At 41.8% G+C, this 20382-nt stretch overlaps 1 protein-coding gene across 1 annotated transcript; it reads right to left on the reverse strand.

Annotated features, from left to right (window-relative positions):
* Positions 1-4368: 4368 nt before the first annotated feature.
* Positions 4369-19924, reverse strand: LOC101964457 (NXPE family member 3). Its single transcript, XM_078024719.1, is given in 6 exon segments — positions 4369-4575; positions 6179-6195; positions 13771-13850; positions 19187-19247; positions 19250-19765; positions 19768-19924. Coding segments are annotated over 6 exon segments (1038 nt in total).
* Positions 19925-20382: the final 458 nt, after the last annotated feature.

Raw genomic sequence — 20382 nt, forward strand, 5'->3', positions numbered from 1 at the left:
CTCTACTTTTAACATACTTTGTGCACTTCTAAACATCTAGAAAAACCAAGTGTTTCAAATGAGGACTTAAATTTATCCACAATGTACATAGTAGTGTTATTGAATAAATGATACACAGGTAGCAATATTTATATCTGAAAGCATCTGAATAAGATCATGCTGGCCTAGAATCTTTCTTTCTTTCATTTCTTCTCTCCTATGTCACAAGTGACAGAGGCACAATTGTCACTCAGATGTAATGTTACAATTTCACTTCCTAAAGTTCTTTTCAGAAGACTCCCTTTCTATGAATTTTAACACAAAGTATACAAAATGTGTTAGCTTACTAACTCTACTTTTGTCACACATTGGCAACCTCTGCATAGCCAGAGACTAGATATTATGAAACTAGGACTCCTTTGTCCAGTACATACACAATGTATTCAGTACAGCAAAGTTAAATGAAATGCATGTTATAGGGCAATGGTAAGCTAGGATTTTCAAGCACAAGCTAACAAAACACCTTTTGTAACTTCTTCCCTCCCACCTCCCTCAACCCAGTGAATAAGTACTGACAAGATACCATTCAGAGGTGGTTTAAGAATTCCAAACACAGTATTTCCTACCAGTTTTTAAAAGCTTATTTACCGGGGCTGGGGATGTGGCTCAAGCGGTAGCGCACTCGCCTGGCATGCGTGCGGCCCGGGTTCGATCCTCAGCACCACATACCAACAAAGACGTTGTGTCCACTGAAAACTAAAAAATAAATATTAAAAATTCTCTCTCTATCTTTCTCTCTCCTCTCTCACTCTCTCTTTAAAAAAAAATAAATAAATAAAAGCTACTTACCAGGCTGGGATTGTAGCTCAGTGGAAGAGTGCTTGTCTAGCAAGTGTGAGGCCCTGGGCTTGATCCTTAGCATCACATACAGATAAATAAATAAAATAAAGGTAGTGTGTCCATCTACAACTATATATATATTAAAAGCTATCTACAACAAGTTTTATCTACTACTTTTACTTTTAAACATATTAAGCACTTCTAAATATATAGAAGGATTAGATATTCCACAAAAGAATGTGACCACTATGCACACATCACTGTAAATAAAATTGCACATGTAGTAATACTCAACAGGGGTTTGGCTATTGCCCCCCAAAACATTTATTAAGAATTTTAACAAAGATATTTATAAAATGCATTATATTTCACCACTTCTACTTTTAACATATATCAAGCACCTTAGAACATCTAGGGCTAGATATTTCAAAAAAGTACTTAGCTTTGTCAACTGTATATGCAGAACGAGGAATAAAAGGCACACGCAAAATAATGGTTATAATAGGAAAAAATATCTTTTACACATAACCAGTCTGGCATAGGATCTTCTTCTCAAGGTCAAAGTCTTCTCTATGTTCTCTAACCTACTGAACAAATGTAGTTTTGTCCTCCTAGCCCTCCAGGCCTCCACGACCTGGCCAAGCCGCCCAAAGGCTCCAAGTCCTTTGGGACGGTATCTGGAGCAGGGCAGCCCGCGGGTCAGGACTCTGACAGGTCGAGGCTGCCAGGGGGTCATCCAGCAGCAGGGAGAGGCTCCCGGTCCTTCCCAGCCTGGGTCCCTCCAGGGCAGTCGCAGCGGGAGCTTAGGGTGTCTGCAGGGCAGAGGCCACAGCCTGTCCTTGGGACCCCAACACACGTCTGCACTCTCTGACCTTCCTTTGGGGATTCGTTTCTTGCCACCTCTTCTGTTTTTGTCTAAGATCTGATCCTTAGCGAGCTTCTATTTCAGGTGCCCAATCAACATTTTCAAAATTTGCGTTGTTGCCTTGAATGCAATATGGATAAAGGGAATCTAGCATCTCCACACAAATCTTAGTTATACATGGTCACAATATCTTTATTTTGTTTATCTATTTTTATGTGGTGCTGAGGATCAAACCCAGTGCCTCACATGTACGAGGCAAGCTATCTGCCACTGAGCCACAACCCCAGTCCAATTCCAGCCTTTTTTTAATGTTATATTTAGAGATAGAGTCTCACTTATTTGCTTAGGACTTTGTGATCCTCCTGCCTCAATCCCCTAATCTCTGGAATTACAGGTGTACCCCTAGGACAGATTTCCAGTGTATTATCAGTTGAGTGAAAGGGTAAAGTTCCTAAGCTGCAAAGCCTGAGTTAAAATGTAAAAGACCAGGCATTGTAAAGTTTCTAAGCTGCAAGGCCTGAGTTAAAAAGTGAAGGACCAGGTATTGTTAAGTTCCTCTGCTACACCCAGAACCTGAAATTCCTGAGGCAGTTAAGACAACGTCCTACTGGCTATTTAGTTGATTAATAGCCTAGGACCCTATGCAGCTTGTCACGTGGGCATACAGGGCCCAAACCAATCAGTTTGAATGTGTACCCCACTTAGGAGTGACCAATCACCCCCGCCTGACCTGTTCCCACCAATGAATGTATTAATCAAGTTTAAGAATTGTTGTTTGATTTTCCCGTGCCTCATGCTGATTTGTTCTGATGTATGCAAAGCCCCCGCCCTCTCCCAAAAGTGTACTTAAGCACTGCTTAACCTCTGCTCTGGGCTCCGGGCTGCTCTCCCTTCTTGAGTGAGCACGGAGCCCCAGCGTGCTAGAATGGATCCCCAGTAAATCCCCTTCTGCAATTGCATGAGTCAGTCTCTTGGTGGTCTCTTCCTCCGACGCTTCGCCGGACCCTTACATTGAGGACACTTTTCTGCATGATGAATATGCTAATTATCTCATTTATGAAGGTTGTTCCATGAGTGTAAATGTTTGTCAAAATTTAAATATATGCCACTCATGGTTTGTCAGATAGACCTCAATTAGCTATTTTGTTGTGTTTTCTGTCGTGCTGGGGACTGCACCCAGGGCCTCCTACATTGTGGGCAAGTACTCTACCCCTGAGCTATATCCCTTGCCCTTTCTCAATTTTAAATTATTTTGAGACAGGATCTTGCTAGGTTGCCCAGCCTGGCCTTGAACTTGTTATCCTTCAGCCTTGCTTCAGCCTCCCTAGTACCTGGAATCACAGGTGTGTGCCACTGTGCCCAGACCAATTGACTGTTTAAAATAAAAGGGAACCTCAAATTGGACTTGGTGACTACAGTGACAATGTGGCTAATTTCTAAATTTTGCAGGATACCAAGAAAGTGCCTGAGCTTCCTTTCTGAGATTGGCTATAATATTAAGTGGACTTCCCTCAAAACCATGTTAAACAAGTGCTACAATTAGCCTGATGACAATTTTGATATCAATTTATAAGGATTACAGCTACTGAACAGTGGTCCCAGTACCACAGGCATTCTGGCAAGCTTTTCTATTAAACCTTCCTATTTCTCAGACATCTGAAGGACTGTAGATCAAACCGTGTGTGTGTGTGTGTGTGTGTGTGTGTGTGTGAGAGAGAGAGAGAGAGAGAGAGAGAGAGAGAGAGAGAGAGAGAGAGAGAGAGAGAGAGAGATATGCTGGGAATAGAACCTTGGTCACTGAGAATCTCAGATTTATACTATATCTAAAGTAGGTACTGGTTGCTTGGAACAGAATTTCACTCAAAATCACTGCTAAAGATGCTGAGTATTTGCTTTTGTTTTTGAAAAATAGAGGAATGTACTCACAAGTTCTGTGATGTTGTTTTCCATTAATCTTGACTATTTAGAAAAATGAAAGGTTTGGGATTGGGTTGCTCTAATTTTGGAGGGGACAAGAAAGCTACACACATTCAGCAGAAGTGACTGCCTCCTTAGGTGCTAAGGGAACCACTATCTCTACCAAGTGACAAGTGACTGCTCAAGACCAGCAACTAATCTAAGAACAGTAAGAAAAAAAATTGAGGTATAGGGTGGTGAGTGAGATAAAATTTTGAACTTTGTGGCCGGGCTGGATGGGGTCCATGCCTGTAATCCCAATGGTTTGTGGGGCTAAGGAAAGAGGTTTTCAAGTTCAAAGCCAGCCTCAGCAAAAGCAAGGTGCTAAGGAATTCAGTGAGACCCTGTCTCTCAATAAAATAGAAAATATGACTGGCAATGTGGCTCAGTGGTTGAGTGCCCCTGAGTTCAAACCCCATTACCCCTCCCAGCAAATTTGTGAACTTTGTGTTTTTCTCACTTCAATAATCTTTGAGAGACTCACTGGGGATTTTACTTAGAAATTAAATGAGGACTCTTGGAATCACTACACCCTGTTATTTGAAAGGTTGATGCTCTCATTGGAGCTCCATGGTACCTAAACCAGGAAGGCAGCCCAGTGATAACTCTGCCCTCCTCATTCATTCGCCTTTCAGGAGCACCCAGCATCCTGCCCACCTCTCCACCAAGCACTGCAATTTCCTTCAAATCCCTCTCTGGTCACCTGTTTCTTCATGAGTCCCCATGTGTCACTCATAGGGCACCGTGTCATGTAGATATTCCCACCACTGCCAAAATGTGTAGTCCCCCATCACGTGCACAATGTAGCCAGCCAGACAGCCCAGGTTGCTGTCAACAGTGGGGAAGGACTGGCCAGAGCAGGACAGGGAATGCCATACATCTTGGCGGTAGAAGCCAGAGGGCTTTGGGGCTAGAAGGCCAGGGAGGCACTTGGTCTGTGGGGATAGCACTATAGGAAGGAGTGTCACGACCCCCTTGCCCGCAAGGAAGACGCGACTCAGGAATCTTCTTTCAGCAGTTTATTCAGGCCCTTGATATTCTTCTAATAATTCTTCTAATCCCCGGAATAATAATTAGATGCCCCTCCCAGCCTTAATAAAGCACCGCGAACCCCAATGCGAAGCTGCCACGTGGACCCTTCTCACAGGGTGCTAGAGAACGACACGCCAACTTTCTCTGATAAGGAGTTGACAATACGCCAACTCTCTCTGATAAGGAGTTGTCCTTCACAGACCACAGCGGAGCCAGCGCCATCATGTAATGGCGACCACAGTCCGCAGGAACGGCTCACCACAGCTCCCCCTTTTTGTTTCACTAAGACAATACAGGCGAGAGTAGAGGTCCTATCCCACTGTGCAGAAGTGGCTGCATAGTATGGTCCAGCCCTAGGGGGCGCCTTCCCCAGATCTGACACCATATCAGCCGACGCCTTTTTTCGTGGGGCGGGGCGGAGACACGTCAAACCCGCATGCAATAGGACATGCTCCCCTTGAGGTCCCTCTTTTCAATGGATCACTCAAGTGCAGTGCCTTGTCTCACATCCTGTATCGTGACGATGGTGAGTAAGAGGGAATAGCTGAGGTTGAACTGTGGCTGTCTAGAAGTACAACTACAAACAAGTTGGCAGCACCCTGAAAGAAAGGCACGGACTTTAAAGTGATAGATAAAGACCAGTGTGGAAACCCTTCTGCGTGCAATGGCAACAAGACCTGCAGAGTGCAAGGGCTTTCCAGCACTAGAAGAAAGACAAAAGAAGGACATGTCGTACCCAGTGCAATGTTAGAATAACTTGGGGTGCAACGACCATGTCAAAGGCACTAGTGTAGAAACCCATCTGCGTGCAATGGTAGTAAGACCAGCAGAGTGCAAGGGCTTTCCAACACTAGAAGAATAACGAGGAAAGACATGTCAATCCCAGTGCAATGTTATAATAACTTGGGGTGCAATGACCATGTCAAAAGTTTATTGCTTAAGATGCGCAAGCCAGACCTGTGGCGAGTTACCAGTTTCTAAAGCTGCAAGAGCTTGTATGATCATGGCCTTATCTTGAGCACTACGAGCTTTAAGGCGACAGAGAAACCACAAACAGAGGAACATACCAAAACAACACAGTGCACCAAAAATGCCTACTCCCACCCACTCCTTAAAAAAGGAAAAGGCAGAAGATATCCAATTGGTGAATTGACCCAGAGTCACGGGATTGACACGGGTACTATTCAAGACAGTTATCTGGGTTAGGTGAGACTGGATCATGTCTTCCGCTTCCATGGACCAATTCCCGGCCAGATATCCACCAATGATGTGGGAAGCATTCCTGGAATCATTAAATCTGACAGAGGTTATACATAAATGTGCACGTTGGTCAATGCAGCCCAAAAGTACGAGGTCAGCCAATTCCTCTACCTGAGCTTGAAGAAAATCTATTTTTTGGTTGGCAGCTAAAATCCCTGACAAAATATGTTGATTAATCGCATTTTGTGATTCAAGTATAGTGGACGTTTGTTGAACAACTTGATTAATGGTGGCAGCAGTTTGTACTTGACTGGCCATGGCTACTCCGGCCGTAACTGCTGCAGCAGCAGATGCCGCCACGGCTGTCACTATAGCTGTTGTGATTTCAAAATCTCTGTGGACTCTAAGTAGCTCTACAATAGGAAAGTTATCTGGATCCGCAGTGACTGGGATTGGGACAAAAGTTGGAATTTTCATAATCACTGCTACAGTCCAAGAACCATTCCAACACTCAGATAAGAAACAGGTAATATTAGAACAATCCAGCAATCCCGATGAGGTGTTATTAGCTAAAAGGAACAAGAATGGGGATTGGATACAGACCATTGCAGGAGGCAATGTGGCATAATGTAACAGAGAGTTGAACGAAACAGATGTAAGCCTATTACCTCGTTCACTCTCCTTAGTAGTGCCAGAAACATTAGCCAGCCAACTTTTGGCTCCTACTAATTGAGCCAATGTAGAAATATCGGCTGAAGCCCCCTTCTCATTGGAAATGAGCCATTGAAACCAGGACCAACCTGTTCCTGTAGAGGAGTTGGCATTGTTGTTAAAGTTATAAACATATCTCTTAAGAGGGGGGGAAAAGGAGAAACCTTTAGCAACTTGATGTTTCTCCCAAGAATGATCCTGACAAGGCGTAAATGTTGGGGGAAAACCAAAATTAGGGGTACAGTAAGGAGAGGCCTTGAAATGAGTGGCATTGCAAGTACTATTAGAAGAAGGAGGCATTGGGATTAGTACCTCGGAGATAATAGCTAAAGTAGTTATGTTTAAAACAGAGCTAGTTGCGGGGGTCCCTGAGCCTGATTGCTTCCCTGAAACTACTTGGCTCAATACAGCACTGAGAATACTCCCTGAGACTCGACTGGACCGCAATGGGTCCTCCCAGTTAGTCAAATTTTTGGTCTTAAGGCTAATACAATTAGTGTTCCCAAGGCTGAAACAAAAAACTCCTGTGAGATTAACTTGAGACTGATTAAAAATATTTTCCATGTCCCCTCTAGGAGAGGTACAAGGAGCAGACATCTCACATGAGGTAGAAAAAAGAGTGGGGAGGACACTAGAATTACTATGAACTGGCATTGGCATTGGCCATGCCCGTGCCACTGCCCACCACTGCATTGGTGTCATCTGTACCGTTGGCACCAGCATCAGAGCCAGAGCACTCATCAGAATGAAGCTCCTCATCATGGGACTGTTGTGGCACCTCCTGCTGCTGGTTAGTAGATCTCGAGACTCTTCTTGTCAGGCGTTCAGGGATCCACAGCGGCTCCGTGCGATCCTGGGGAAAAACACATACAGATCCTCGTGCCCATGTCAGCACGGGGTCAGGGCCGTTCCATTGGCCCGTAAGAACATCTTTTCACTTAACATAGCCAGTCACAGAGGGCTGAGGGGACACATGTGTATCGGCCGCAGAGCGGCCATGAATATCCAAATTCAAAAAATTAATGGTAAAAAGAGCTAAGGACAGGCGTTCTTTAGGAGTGTGGTCAACTCCTATTCCCCCTTTTTGTTTTTCTAAGGTTTCTTTTAAGGTGCGGTGGGCACGTTCAACAATGCCTTGCCCTTGAGGATTGTAAGGCAACCCATGAGCAAGTTGTACTCCCATAGTAGAACAAAAAGATGTAAACTGTCTGCCAGTATAAGCAGGTCCATTATCAGTCTTAAGGGATGCAGGTGCACCCCATGTTGCCCATGCCTCTAAGCAATGAGTAATGACATTACGTGCCTTTTCTCCCGATAAAGCAGAAGCATGAATAATTCCAGAGTATGTGTCAATAGAAACATGTACATATTTGAGGTTACCAAAGTCAGGCACGTGAGTTACGTCCATTTGCCAGACAACCAATGGCTTCAATCCTCGTGGGTTTACACCATAAGTAGGAGGATGAAGAAATGTGACACAATAGGGACATTGTAATACTATCTGACGAGCATCCGCTCTTGAGATGGAAAAATGTCTGCGCAGTGTCATAGCATTGACATGAAAGTTGTGATGAAACAATTTAGCTTCTTCTAAGGAGGAGGCCAAGCATACCAACTGGCTTCTAGTTGCCGAGTCAGCACAGGCATTACCCTGTGATAACGGGCCAGGAAGAGAGGTGTGAGCCCGAATGTGCATTGGATAGAAAGGGGCAGTACGGCCACGAATAAGCCGTTGAAGCTGATTAAAGTAAGCAGATACATTATGGGTGTCACTAATAGCTCCTATAGCCTCCAGAATTTTGAGCGCCTGCACCACATAAATGGAGTCCGAAATGAGATTGAAAGGAAAAGAACACTGTTTAAAAACTTCAATGACAATTTGTAGTTCTACCCATTGTGGATTTCCAGGAGCAAATTGATGCTGGACAGGGGGAGAGTCATTAATCACATAAGCTCCCATTCCAGACTTGGAGCCATCAGTAAAAATGTTAACAGCCCCCGGAATTGGAGCGGGTGAAGTTACTTTAGGGAAAATGATGGGATGTTCTTTAACAAAATGGAGTAATGGATGAGAAGGGTAATGATTATCAATATCCCCTTGAAACGAGCAACATAGAATGGCCCAGTTGTCTAGAGTAGCACACAAAACATTAATTTGAACTTTAGAATAGGGTATGATAAGAGAAGAAGGTGCTTGTCCGAAAAATTGAATGCTCTGTTGAATCCCTCTAAGTGCTAACGCTGCAACAGCATCAGGATAGTATTCTAAAGATTTTCCTGGGGATACATGTGGGTGGATCCATAGTAAAGGCCCATCTTGCCACAGTACTCCAGTAGGCTGCCGCATAGTGGCAAGCACACATAACTGGAAAGGTTTATCACTCTGGAGCCTGCATAGAGTAGCATGTTGTATAGCTTCTTCTACTTTTATAAGGGCTGCTCTGGCCTCTTTAGTGAGGGTACGAGGGGAAGTAAGATCTGGATCACCCTTAAGAATAGCATACAAAGGCTGGAGCACGATATTAGGAATATGTAAATAACCTCTTATCCAATTAATATCTCCCAACAGTTTTTGAAAATCATTTAGAGTTTGGAGATCTTGAGTTCTTATAGTAACTTTTTGTGGTTTTAATATGTCATATCCAATCGTCGCTCCCAAATACTGAATAGAATCCCCTGTTTGAACCTTTTCAGGTGCAATATGTAATCCATATTGAGCTAACAACTTCACCAGGTCTTTATAGGCCTCATTAACTGACTGCTCTAATTTGGCTGCCAATAATACATCATCCATATAATGAATAATCTTGATGGAAGGATATTTTTGTCTGAGAGGTGCGAGTGCCTTCCCTACATACATCTGACAAATCGTGGGACTGTTAGACATTCCCTGTGGTAAAACAACCCACTCAAACCTTTGATCTGGTTCCTCGTGATTACACGAGGGAAGGGTGAAGGCAAAACGCTGTGAGTCTTTAGGATGCAAAGGAATAGAAAAGAAACAGTAGCAAATCTCCCTTGTCCCAAAAGCATTTTTTTTGTCCCAATGGGGGTGTCCTGCTGCATGATTTTGGGCGGCCTGCTCTGCTGCGCCCTCTAGCACAAATGCTCTCCAGTCCAAATATTTGCCTGGGGAGACGCAAGCCCGAACGAGGCTAGCCCAATCAGAGGGAGTCATGCAGTATCTAGACAGATTCTCTACCTGAGTTAGTGTAAAAGCGGCATCAACCCCATAAGTGCGCACAGACTCTGCCAGGGTCTTTACAATTTTGAAATCCAAAAGCTCATGAAATCTTCCCCTATTATCATCCTGAAAAACTGGATAAGCAAGACCCTTCTCAGCGTTAACAGCCCTCCATGTGTGGGCGTGGAAACTTTGTCCCGAAACACCCCCGCCATACGGAGGCGGATCGGGAGGCTGTCCTTTCTTGAGCCCTTGCTTATCTGTTTCCTTTAGCTAAACTCCCTAGCTGCCGAGACAGCGTCTCCAGCTCCTCCTCTTCATTATCTTCTACCTCTGACCCACTTTCGCATGGGGGCGTGCGCAGCACACTGAGATCTGGATACAGTCTCCTCCCGTTCTCCATGCCCCGCACACTCCCCTCTTCCTGAGACACTTCACTCTCTGTTGTTTCTGATTTTTCTTCATGCAATTGTTCTAAAACTTCCTGCCCTTTAACAAGCGCTTCTTGGCATCTGCCATCTGTAAGGCAACTATGGACCATCTTCCAGAGGGGTATCACCCCGCCCTCTAGCATGCCTTGCTCACGAGCAAAATCAAGGTCTTTGCCTAATTTATCCCAGCTGGGTGTAGTGAGGCTGCCTGAAAATGCAAACCACGGTGCAGCTGTATCTACCCTCTGTAAAAATTTCTCTAAGGTACTGCGTTTCACCTCCAGTCCCTTGGAATGTAAAAGGCCATCTAGGGCCAGAAGAAGTGGACTTGAAGTCATGGCACCCATGACGCAACACAAGAAAACACAGAAATCGAAAGTGAAAGTACACAAAAACAAAACAAAAATACACAGAAAACAAAACGAAAATACAGAGTGCAATTGCTATGAGATGTAACACCCTCTCTTTATTTACAGAGGAGCAGGTACCTTTTAACGCTCCCTCTTTATGTATAGAGGAGCCTCTGCTTTTTAACAGCGGGTCCCACCTTACCTGGGACTTACCGGCGCGCTTCCCTGACTGCTGAAAGTTCTGGTTCCTGGGTTTTTCTTTTTTCTCCCGGGTCTCGGCACCACTTGTCACGACCCCCTTGCCCACAAGGAAGACGCGACTCAGGAATCTTCTTTCAGCAGTTTATTCAGGCCCTTGATATTCTTCTAATAATTCTTCTAATCCCCGGAATAATAATTAGATGCCCCTCCCAGCCTTAATAAAGCACCGCGAACCCCAATGCGAAGCTGCCACGTGGACCCTTCTCACAGGGTGCTAGAGAACGACACGCCAACTTTCTCTGATAAGGAGTTGACAATACGCCAACTCTCTCTGATAAGGAGTTGTCCTTCACAGACCACAGCGGAGCCAGCGCCATCATGTAATGGCGACCACAGTCCGCAGGAACGGCTCACCACAAAGGAGAAAAGCAGAACAGAATAAAAAACAAAAAGAACAAACATTAACATCTAGAAGATGTCAGGTACTCTTCTGTGTGCTTTACATGTATTTTTTCATTACTTTTTGACAAAAAACCTATGACATACCATTCTTATATTTGGTGAGAGTAGGAACACTGGGACATGAAATGTTAAGCAATTTGTCTTTGATCAAGAATAATGATTGGCAGTTCAAAAAATAATGAACAGAACTCCTATGTGATGCAACAATACCACTCCTAGGTATATACTAAAAGGAAGTGAAATCAGGATCTCAAAAAGATTATCCATACTTTCACATTCATTTGAGCATTATTCACAATATCCAAGATATGAAAATAACTGAGTGTCTAGTAATGGATCAATGGGTAAAGAAAACAGAACATACACACAGAGTAATATTATCCATTCTTAAGAAAGGACATTCTGCTGTTTAGGACAACATGGATGAACTTGAAAGGCATTATACTAAGGGAGATAAGCCAGACAGTTGGGCCTGGTGGTGCACATCTGTAAACCCAGCAACTTGGGAAGATGAGATAGGTGGCTTACAAGTTTGAGGCCAGCTTCATCAATTTAGCAAGGCCCTGAGAAATTTATCAAGACCCTTTTTTGAAATTGGAAAAAAAATAATAGCTCAATGAAAATGCCCCTTGGCTGAATTCCCAGTATCTCCCAGACACACACAAAAAAGAAAGAAGCCAGAGAAAGACAAATACCATATGATCTCACCTATGTGGAACCTAAAAATAAGTTTTAAAAATAGAGTAGAATGAAGGTTGCCAGGGACTTGGGGAGAGGGGAAAATGGAAGATTTTGGCCAAAATATACAAACTTGCATTTATAAGATTAATAGGTTCTGGGGGGTCTAATGTATAGCATGGTGGCAATAATCCATAATTAACCGTATTATACACTTGATATTTGCTAAGAGATTAAGTGTTATGTTGTCCTTATCACACTAAAAAAATACTAAAAATAAAACAACCAAGTAAACTATGTGAGACAATGGATGGGCCAACTAACTCAAATGTGAGTGGTTGTTTCATAACGTGTACCTATACCACATCATCACATTGTATGCTTTAAAAACATGCATTTCATTTGTCAATTATTCCTTGATATAGCTAGGTAAATGAGAAACCAAAAAGAAAAGGAAGGAAACCCTGCCATTTGTGAAAAAGTAGTTGATCTCCAGAGACATCATACTAAGTGAAATGCACCAAAGAAGGTCAAAGACCACTGGCTTCAATGACACAAGGGATCTAACTAATGGGACTCAAGAGGCAGACTGCAGAAAGATGGTTGCCATGGGCATAGGTGAAGAGAAAGCAGGAAGATGATAGGGAAAAGAGACAGAGTTTCAGTTTTACAGGATGAATAAGTCCAAGAGATCTACTCTACAGCCCCGAGTCTGTAGTGAACAATACTGTATTGCAGAGTGAAGATTTGCTGGGAGGGAAAAATCTTATGCCAAGTGTTATATACACCATAACAGTAATAATAAACACAAGTGGCAGGAGGAAATTTTTGGAGGTAATGAATATATTCTTAAAACATGTATAGAATATTTAATTAAAATATGCGTGGCTTGGTAGCACATGCCTGTAATCCCATCGGCTCAGGAGGAAGATCCTGAGAGAGGAAGACCACAAGTTCAAAGCCAGACTCAGCAACAGCAAGTCGCTGTGTAACTCAGTGAGACCTTGTCTCTAAATAAAATATAGAATAGGGCTGGGGAAGTGGCTCAGTGGTTAAGTGCCCCTGAGTTCAATCCCCAGTACTAAATAAATAAATAAATAAAATTTAGAAAATATATCATAATTACAGTAGAGTATTGAAGCATATATTTTCCTTTACTTATAGAACATCTCTAGATATACAGGGCATGAAATGGCACTCATTTTCTTCTACAAAACATAACATTCTTGGGGCTGGGGTTGTGGCTCAGTGGTAGAACACTCACCTAGCACATGTGAAGCCCTGGGTTCAATCCTTAGCACCACACAAAAATAAATAAAATAAAGATATTGTGTTCAACTACTTCTAAAAAATAAATTAAATAAAAAATAACATTCTTTCAGGAGAAGTTCCCTGCCCCATTATACTAATCTATATAGAACAATAGAAGGAAAACACATCCTCAGTGTTCTGTATATTCCTAAAACTGCAGAACAAAAATTGAAGTCCTCGGTTACAAAGTAAGATTTTAAAGTCTAATTTACTCTTGATCTTCTCTTCATCAGTCCCATCACAATCTTAACGTATAACTGCTAGAAGTTGAGTATGTTCATGGCACAGATTGTGGTGATGGTTTCATGGGGTGTGTTTATGGCTAAACGCATTGGGTTGTACACAGCATTTAGTATGTCAATCCACACCTCAATGAAGTGGTTTGAAATCAGAAAAACAGTGACTGGCAGGGATAGCATGTGAATGCAAGAAGCCTGGTGTCACAGTCCGTGCTGCTAACCCCTGTACTCTACCACCCTGGAAGGGAGAGGCTAGCCTCTCGGTCAAGGAACAAAACCCATATAGGTCCATCATCACCCTTCACTCCCAGCATGATTCAGCCCCACTCACCCCGACTGATGTTTTCTGTGGTTGCTGGTCTGATCAGAATTGGAGCAACAGCCTGAGGCAGCAGCTTGTCAGTCACCTTGCTGGAGTAACAGGGAGAGAGAGCTTTGTGGAAGGGCTACCTGGTGAAATCTGGAGTTGCTACAGGGATTTGATGATTGACTTGTCATTTCCCCTCTAATTCCAAAGAGGAATTAGAACATTCCAATATAATTAGCACATTTATAACTTGGGGCAATTACAATAAAGAGAAAAAATGATGGAAGGAAGAGAAAAATCTTTTCGGGAGTCCAGGGGAGGGACTTTCTGCATTTCATCTACTCATTGGACTCTTGGCTTACTAATAGTCGAGGTGAGGAAAGACAACCAAGTCAGATCACAGAATTCTCTATTCCTATAAATGGAAATACACAGAATGCCAGAGAGGAAAATCACTTCCTGGCACTAAGTTCTGGAAGGACAGGGAGCAGAGGAATTTTTTGTTGTTGTTACATGAACACTCAGACACTGGAGACATACCTCTTTGAATTGGGTTATGCCTACTGATTTCCAAAGTTACAGTAAAAAAGAAGGAGGTGGGGTGGGGTGGGTAGCTTTACAGCCCAAAAACCTAACAAAAATCCCCTTGGCCAGGCAAACAAGGTTAACAGCAATGGGCAAAAATCACATTTATAGTGTGTACTTCTGATGTGATGTGATGGAAATGTAATCTACTTCCACAATCTTCCTCCCCAAGATACACAATCCTAGTCTGATCATAAGCAAGAGACATCAGATATATTTCCATAGAGGGGAATCCCATAAGATAATTGATAACTCAAGGTCATCAAAGACAAAGTCAGAAAGACTGTTACAAACCAAGATAAGCCTGAATGTAATGTGGGAACTTGAATGGGATCTCCAATAAGAAATAAAAGACATTAGTTAAAAATCTAATGGACTGTAATGTTAATAATGCCTCACCACAGGTTCATGAATTGAAACAGATGTACCACATTCGTGTAAGATGTGAATCAGAAGAGATACTATGCAGGAAATGAAATACCAGAACTCCATGTTATCTTCTCAGTTTCTCTGTGAATCTAAAACTATTCTAAAAAAATAATGTTTATAAATTTAAAAGCTGGATCCATAGTTGTTTACCTAGTATGAAAATGTTTGTCTACAAAACTCTCATACCTCAATGTTCACAGCAGTCTTTTTATAATGGCTCAAACTGGAAATGACTCAGATGTTGATTGACAGGTGAACAAATAGTGCTACCTCCATAAGACACAAGCCTTTCAGCAATAGAAAGGAAAAGCTACTGATATACAACAGAAGAGATGAGTTTCAGAAACAATTCACTGACCCAAAGGCAGATACAAGAGACTGTATACTGTGTGATTCTGTTTTTATGTAATTCTACAAAAGACAAAACCTATATTTACTGTCAGAAGGCTGTTTGATTGCCTGGGACTGGAGGTTAGTAGAGGAAAGAAATTGACAGTGAAGGGTGCAAGAGAACTTCAGGGGAAAATGTTCTCTAGCTTGACTGTCTTGGCAATCAAAAAATACATTGACTTGCACATTAGAAACATGGTTATTTCATTGCATGTAAATGAAACTTCACTAAATTTGATTTTTTTTAAATTGTTTAAACAAAAAGTTAAAACCTTTCCGGTCTTCCATTATTTTTTGTTGTTGTTTTCTTTTGGGTACCAAGAACTGAACCCAGGGGTGCTTAACCACTGAGCTACATTCCCAGCCCTTTTTATTTTTTATTTTTTTCGTTTTGAGACAGAGTCTTGCTGAGTTGTTCAGTGCTTCGCTAAGTTGCTGAGGATGGCTTTGAACTTTGGATCCTCCTGCCTCAGCCTCCCAAGATAATGATATTACAGGTATGCACCATCACATGCAGTCCATTATTACCTCCTTCTGTAGCTATAACTCTGCCAGGCTTATTTCCCCTCTTCTATGCATCATTAATTTTTTTATTGTGTATTCAGCATCCAGACCTGTTAGATATTAATATTTTGCCAGACATGAATCCAATTTTTCTTTAAAAAGAAATGGATCAATAGCTAAAATGTTTAAATAGTAAATGCTAAATGCAGGAGAGGACACAGAGAGACTGGGTCTCCTGTACATGGTGCAGGGGGGGAATATAAAATGGTATAGCCACTCTGGCAAATAGTTTGGCAGTTTCTTGTAAAATTAAACATCTACCAATTATACAACCAAGAAATTGCACTCATGCATTTTGTTCCACAGATATGAAAAAAAACTTTTTTTAAATTTTACAAAAGAACCTGTAAATGAATATCCATATTCATGATAGTTAAAATCTGGAAACACCCCAATGTCCTTCAGTGCCCATTGAAGGCTAAACAAATGTACACACTGGAATATCAGTGGCAAGAAAAAGGAGTGAATTATCAATAGATGCAACAGCACAGATGGATCTAGAGAACATTGTGCTTTGTGGAAAAAAAAATCTCAAATGACTGCATTACTGTCTGACTCCATTTATAGAACCATCTACAAATGACAAAACTGTAGAGATAGAGAACAGAAAAGAGTTACCAGGTGATAAGAACAGGCACTGGGAAGTGGGAGAGCCTAGAAGGGAGAGCAGAGGGGTTTCCTTTTGGTGGCAGAACATTTCTGTGTCTAGATTATAATGGTGGTTACACCAATCTATACGTATGGTGAATTTGTGGAGAACAAATTCACACACACACACACACACACACACACACACACACACACACACACACACACTATAGGCACCAGAAAACAGAAACTGATTTTTTGGTCTGGTTAACAGAATTGTACCAATGCTGATTTTCTGTTTTGATTTTGTACTTCATATATTAAATGTTGTCCTTGGGGGAAATTGGGCCAGAGGCTCAGATGACTCAATTTATTCTTTTTGCAACTTCTCGCAGGTCTATAGTTATTCACAATCAGTAGCTGAAAATTAATAGATTGATCATTACAGGTTCCTCAAGCACACCCCCATGCTCCTGCCCTCTTTCATACTGTTCCTCAAAAAGATCAAGTCACTATCATGAATTCAGCATTTATATTCTCATCCACATTTGATACAGTTGATACATGTTTATGAACCCAAAATACTAATTGAAATTGTTTGCAAGTTTTAAAACTTTAGATATAATATATCTATCATTACTCATTATGTTTTCAAGATTTAGTAATAGTGTTAAGTAATGGTATTAACACCCCTACCAATGGATATGAGATTTTCTACCACTACCCATCCTCATCACTCTTTTTTTTTTCAGATTAAAAGGATTTGTCCACACAAAAATTAGAAATATTATGTTCAGGAGCCAAGTGTGGTGGTGCATGCCTATAATCCCAGCAATTTGGGAGACTGGGGCAGGAAGATTGCTAGTTTAAAGCCAGCCTCAGAAATTTAGTAAGACCCTGAGCAACTTAGTGAGACCCTGACTCAAAATTAAAAAATTAAAATTTTCCCCCAAAAAACATATTATATCTTGGTTTCATCTTAAATTTCCCTCATTTTTATTCACTATTTAGATTTTTTCTTCTTTGATTTCTTACATATTTCCCTCATTGCTGTATTGGGCTATATACTATTTCTTATTGTTTTGTAATATTTCTTTACTTACTCCTAGTACTAATATTATTATGTCAGTTCAATGTGTTATAGATATCACCTTCCAGATTTTAGCTTGACTTAAATTATGATACTTTTTGTAAGGGAGAAGTTTTGATTTATATGTAGCGCAATTTGCCTATATTTTTCTTTGTGACTCTATGATAGTATTTTCCTCATCCCAAATCAAAGCAGGTGTTTTCTGCTTTTCACAATTAGGTCTTTTTTTTCTCCATTTATATTTCCATATAGTGTGAGGTTCACATATAATCATATTATTTTCTAATTATTAACCAGTTAGTATTTCTCTGTTGAATTGAAAGCCTATTGTGTTCTGATAAAGTTAGTTTTGTTCATGGATCTAGACTCTTCCATGATCTATTTATGCCTAAGCAAATGCTGAAAATCACATTGAGAGACATGACTAAGACTATTTCACTCTGAAATTTTGAAACATAGAGATGAAGATAGGTATACCATAAAAATATCAAAGAAACCAAAGCTGTCATAGAAGTATTCATATCACAAAAATTAGGATTTAAGGGAAAGAGCATGAAAGTAAAATGAATAATTTTCCAATAGCATAAAACAAGCCCAGAGATGAATGTCCAGAACAGCATCACCTGGAAACGTGTGAAGTGAAAACTCCTGGGTTACAAAGAAATATCGTTGGGCTGGATTATAGCTCAGTGGTAGAGCACTTGCCTACCATGCATGAGGACCTGAGTTCAATCCCCAGCACCACAAAAAAAGAGAGAGGGAGAGAAAATCATAATTTATAAGTCTATAAAAACAATATAATAGATTTATGTCTGAAACAATTAAGCAGACACAAAACATTAGTAAAGATAGAAAAGTTGAGAATTTAAAACTTAACAAGTTAAATCAAATAGATTCAGAATTTCTTTCTGGAAAAATACAGAATGTAAATTACTTTCAGTGAAGTGTGACATCCAAAGAAAAAGCAGGAGTCGCTGGGATTACAGGTGTGTGCTATGTAAAAACTTTAAAAGTGAATCATTTACAAATTAGACAAAACTTTAAAAGTAATTTGTAAATAATTCATGAATTTAAGAGGTGGCAACTGTAGAAATTATAAAATATGTAAAACAAAATAAAAATGAAGCCTCCATGTAAAAATTTGGAGAATACAGTTAAAGCCATACTCAGAGGGAAATTTATATCCCTGATCATTTTTACTCCATAAAAGGAAGACTGAAATAGATGGTGTTAAGTGTTCTGAATCATGAAACTACAAAAAAGGAAAGAAACTATAAGAAGGTGAAGAATCCAATGTTAAAGATGCCACCCAAACTCATGAAATAGAGTGGCAGACCTAAGTATTCACAACACATTTTGCTGAAAGTAATTTAAAAATCTACTAAATACCTGAAGATCTAACAAAGCAGTAATGAACTGTCAGGTAAAAAAATAAAAAGTGAAAGCAGGAGCCCAGATAAATAAATGAAGCACTTCAACTACTTTTGCCCTGAGATGTTTGCTTTGTCTTGAATACTTTGCCTCTTATCTAGAGAAGTCCTCATAGAACTTCAAATCTAAGATCAATCAAAATCCTCTCTGAAGATATAGCCTGACCATGTACTATATGTCTGTCTAGCAATGTCTGTCACTTGGTAGTTGCCCAAGGAGCTCATATTGGAATTGAGTAGAAATAATTGCTGAGGGGTGCAAGTGGTGGAAGTGGTGGAGGGCCACTGGATCACAGGAGTGAGCTTTGGAAGGAAAGATGAGGCTTAGAGTTGGAATCCATATCCCAGATTCTGGGTTTCTTACCCTACCAGCAGGGCCTCATCACGTGGTGTGGTCACCTTCAGGTAACTCCCACTTGAGTGAGCACCAAAGGGTTGCAGGGCAGAGTAGGGGGTTGAGCACAGAACCAGAGCTCACCAGAAACCACATCCCTGTACTGGCAGGTATGCCCTGTGGCTCCAGTTGAGTGAGGGTCAACATTGCAAATCACAGTCTCTTTAGCACCAGAACTGCCCTGGAAATACCCTTTAAAATTAACGGTGGCCCTCTTCTCTTCCCAGATTCTGCATAGAACCCCAACAGCCTCACTGGAGTGGATCAGCCGCACTTGCACCTGGGCCCTCCCAGTCCAGAGCAGAGGGAAGGACAATAGGCATGTGCCCTTCTCCAGATCCTGGACATCCCTGAGGACCCCTGCTCTCAATTCTGGACCCAGTAATTGTGCCTTAAACAGATCTCCACCATGGGTCTTGGGCCTGCCTTGGTGGTCCCTGGCCACAAGGACAACCTCCAGGTAGCCTCCCAGGGCATAGGTGTCCTGAACAGGACCCCTCAGGTGGTAGATGGAGGTCTTGGGGCTGGTGGAGGCCAAAAAGTCCCCCCATCTCCTGGAGTCAGAGGCCAGTATAGAAGGTGGGTCAGGTTGGAGAGATCCTGGGGGAGACAGTCCAAGAGGGAGGGTGATTCCACAGAGTTGGAGACATATTTAGAGACAGGCTGGGGTCCTGGAGCCCAAAAGATGATGTTGTCAGTCCAGGACATCTTGAAATAGAACACCTCGGGGGAGAGAAAGAGGAATCTGTCGGAGGTTTCTACTTCTCTCATTTTCTCACTGGAAGGAGATTTCCATTCACCAAAGCTCAGTTCCCTCTGCCAGGTAGGACCCAGGGCTTCTCCCTACCTGCATCATGTTGTCTGTCTCTCATAAGACTGGCATCCAAGTCATCCCCATCTTTATTCAAAAGAAGCATCTCATGTTGCAAAGGTTAGTTCAACTGCCTCCTTCCCTTAGCCTTCTTATTCCGTCCACTGCCAACTGTCTCCCCATATCTACCCACTCCCTGAGTTATGAGCCAGCCTGGACCCAACCCTCAGATCTCTGATTTCCTCACTCTTCATAAATCCTGCTTCCTCCCCGGAGCCTGGTATTCTCAGTGACCTTCCCCTTCTCCTTGTGTTATGGGCCAGGCTATATGGGCAATGACCAGATTCCATTTTAC

This window comes from Ictidomys tridecemlineatus, chromosome 10 (genome assembly GCF_052094955.1).
Source record: "Ictidomys tridecemlineatus isolate mIctTri1 chromosome 10, mIctTri1.hap1, whole genome shotgun sequence".
In the NCBI taxonomy this organism is placed as follows: domain Eukaryota; kingdom Metazoa; phylum Chordata; class Mammalia; order Rodentia; family Sciuridae; genus Ictidomys; species Ictidomys tridecemlineatus.